This window comes from Lepeophtheirus salmonis, chromosome 4 (assembly GCF_016086655.4).
Source record: "Lepeophtheirus salmonis chromosome 4, UVic_Lsal_1.4, whole genome shotgun sequence".
Lineage (NCBI taxonomy): Eukaryota > Metazoa > Arthropoda > Copepoda > Siphonostomatoida > Caligidae > Lepeophtheirus > Lepeophtheirus salmonis.
The window spans coordinates 8,581,191-8,584,147 of record NC_052134.2 but is presented as its reverse complement, the minus strand read 5'-3'; the positions used below and the strand labels follow the sequence as shown (position 1 = coordinate 8,584,147).

General features: G+C 36.1%; 1 protein-coding gene across 1 annotated transcript; it reads right to left on the bottom strand.

The window, feature by feature from the left end:
* Window positions 1–1,691: 1,691 nt before the first annotated feature.
* Window positions 1,692–2,727, bottom strand: LOC139905095 (uncharacterized). The gene is made up of 3 exons (XM_071887496.1): window positions 2,709–2,727; window positions 2,123–2,454; window positions 1,692–1,970 (listed from the first exon to the last, which is right to left on the bottom strand). Exons 1-3 carry the CDS (start codon window positions 2,725–2,727, stop codon window positions 1,692–1,694), a joined length of 630 nt encoding a protein of 209 aa, XP_071743597.1.
* Between the last annotated feature and the right edge of the window lie 230 nt (window positions 2,728–2,957).

Below are 2,957 nucleotides of genomic sequence, written 5' to 3'. Positions count from 1 at the left end.
ACAATCATATAAAATTTAGACTACCAAAAATTCTAGTTCACTTAAGGAAAGTAAATAAATGTTTATTCTGGTCTTCCTTTTTAATTTAGAAATACATTGTGAATGTACATATTTTAGAATCTAATGTTAGAGTCAAAAAATGAAATAATAATCCCTCCAATAAGGTTAAAATCAACGTCATCTTCATCCATGAGGTTTTTGCTTATATTCATTTTTACCCTGAACATTATATGATAAGTACCATGGCTCATACATACATATTCTCGTAAAGCTGCAATTTCCTGTTTATACTTCATTCTTTACAAAACATTAACTTATATTGCCAAAGTGATTGGAAGTGTTGATCATACATAAATACATATAGAAGGCTGGAAGATTAAATCCGTACGGTCTTTGGGTAGTCTTCATATAATTTTTTTAAATCCTATGTAATATACCTACAGATAGAACACATTCCTTCAGCCTTATTTTCTCACAATGAAAAAACTAGGTATATTTGGATCTTCCAGAGATTCAGTTCAGAGAGGAAGAATGGAGATGCGTGTAGTTTGTTAGTTAGTTAAATATTTATTACTGCTTGCCATACATATATAAATAAAATTTTACAAATATAAGGCAACGAACACCACCACACAACGGGGTAATTGTGCTACTACAGCAGATTCTAAAACCTAGTTTAGATTAGAATTTGGTTCAATAATATTTTTTATGTATTTACATTTTATAAATTTTTAAAAAACGAATGTCTTCGTTTTCCTCAATCATTGCTTCATGTCTCTGGGAAGATAGAGCGGGGCACTTTGCAATTCTTCTATACATACATCACACGTTGAGTTTGTGTCCTTCACCTTGCTTAAGTGGGCTAGAAAAGGGCCATACCCAGTGTAGGCTTTTACAATGAGTCTCAATTTTTCTCTTCCGAGCTTGATACACTTCGACTTTGGCTTATTATGCATAGTATGTGTATATTTCATACCATGATCTTTTTTATATCAGTCACACCAATATTGAAAGAAGAAGTCATAAATTACCTTCTTTATGTAGTTTGGGGGCGTCCCAATAGAAAACTGGGGTTGGCTCTTTGTAACCCTCTTCGCAGGATGGTCTGCAAATTCATTTCCTGTAATATCAGAATGTCCTTTACACCATTCTAGATGTATATTTTTCTCCCTCATTGCTATAATGATGGTTTCTTAACATTTTAAAACTTCTTTACTAGTAGTAAGTGGATTAAAGATTGCAGCTTGGGATTCTGATGTGATTTTTACATTGTTCACTGTTTTTTCGTACTTGAGAAAAGCTTCCACGCCTTGTGTTATGGCGGAAGTCTCTGCTTGAAACACAGAAACCTCGTTATTCAATGAAGCCATTGAATGACAAATTGATGAATCACCTTAGGTGATGGCCCATCCAGACCCAGTATTTCCGTCTTCCTCCTTAGACCCGTCCGCGTAGATGATTGTGTCAGGATTCTTAATCTGGTTATTATTTATCCAAATACGATTACTTTTTATGTAGTCACTTGGTTGATCCATTCCGACTTGTATAACTATTTTATCAATATGGAGCCGATGCCCATGACGTCTTGGAAGATTACCTATTCTATCTCAGGTATCACATAAGAAATACTTCGTTCTCCATCTTGATTTCGTTGCCTGTTCCTTCATGTATATGTTCAGAGGATCAATACCCTAAACTGCCTCCATTACTGCAGTTGCGGGCGATTGAAATGTATGAGTCATTCCCAAGAGTGCTTTCCTTTGAATGGTGTTTAATATTTTCCTTGCACATTTCTTTATAGTGATTGCATGTTCCCAGACTAGACACCCATAGGGGACAACAGGTCTGATCCTAGCTTCATACAACCAGATAACCTTGTCTGAGGTAATTCCCCATTTTTGTCCTTTGATTGCCTTGGCCATATTCCATATCCGAGAACACTTGGAGGCATTATTTTTCAAATGCTCTGTCTAGGTGAGTCCGTGATCAAAAGTCACACCTAGGTACTTCATATGTGTGGAATATTCCATCACTTTGCCATCGATTTCTAATTGTGTTAAGTATTTTGATCTAAGTTTATAACCTTTCGAAAAGACTATAGTGCTTGATTTTGATGACTTACAGGTAAGACCATTTTCTTTTCGATAACAGTATTGATTGCCCTGTGCATTGCATTGACAAGGTTGTGGTGATGTTCTCCACTAATTAAAAGAAGGATGTCGTCTGCGTAGCCAAAGACCTTGATTGCTCCTTTTTTAAATTTATTAAGTAAGCTATCCATAATCATATTCCAAACGAACGGCGATAGAATGCCTCCTTGTGGGCTCCCACGGGTTTGATGGACACAAACTTTTTCACCTTTAAGCTTGGCTGTCATCGTACGGATACTTAATACATTTTTATACCAGGATTTGATACACTCTGGAATACTGAGTCTTTCAATTGCTTCATCAGCTGAATGAAATCGTATAAAATCAAATGCACCTGTTCAATCAAAACTGACAACAAGTGTGTATATTTGTTGATAAATATATTTTTCTATGGTATCGGTCACTTGTGAAAGGCCCGTCTCAGTTAATAAGCCCGTTGTATAGGCCTGTTGTGAGTGGAGTGTTGGAATGACTTCTGCAACTTCCCAGTGTAAAATCTGCTAAGTTCTTAAAGCAAAGGCTGTAAACTTTTTTAGCTGGTTTTGGCAGGAAACTTACTTTCATTTCTCTCCAGCATCTTAGTATATAACCAGTGATGAGGATGGCTTTATAAGGTTATGAGATATAGGCGATGATGCTATCTCCAAGTTGTTGCAGTACGACTGGTTTCAGTTTATCAGGTCCCGAGCTTTTGTATGAGCCAAAGGAGTTATAGGATTTCCTGACCTTGTTGATATCCAAGAAGTATATATTAAAATCATTTATTTGCATGGATGTTCAAGAAGACGTACTGAGTCTACATTGTGG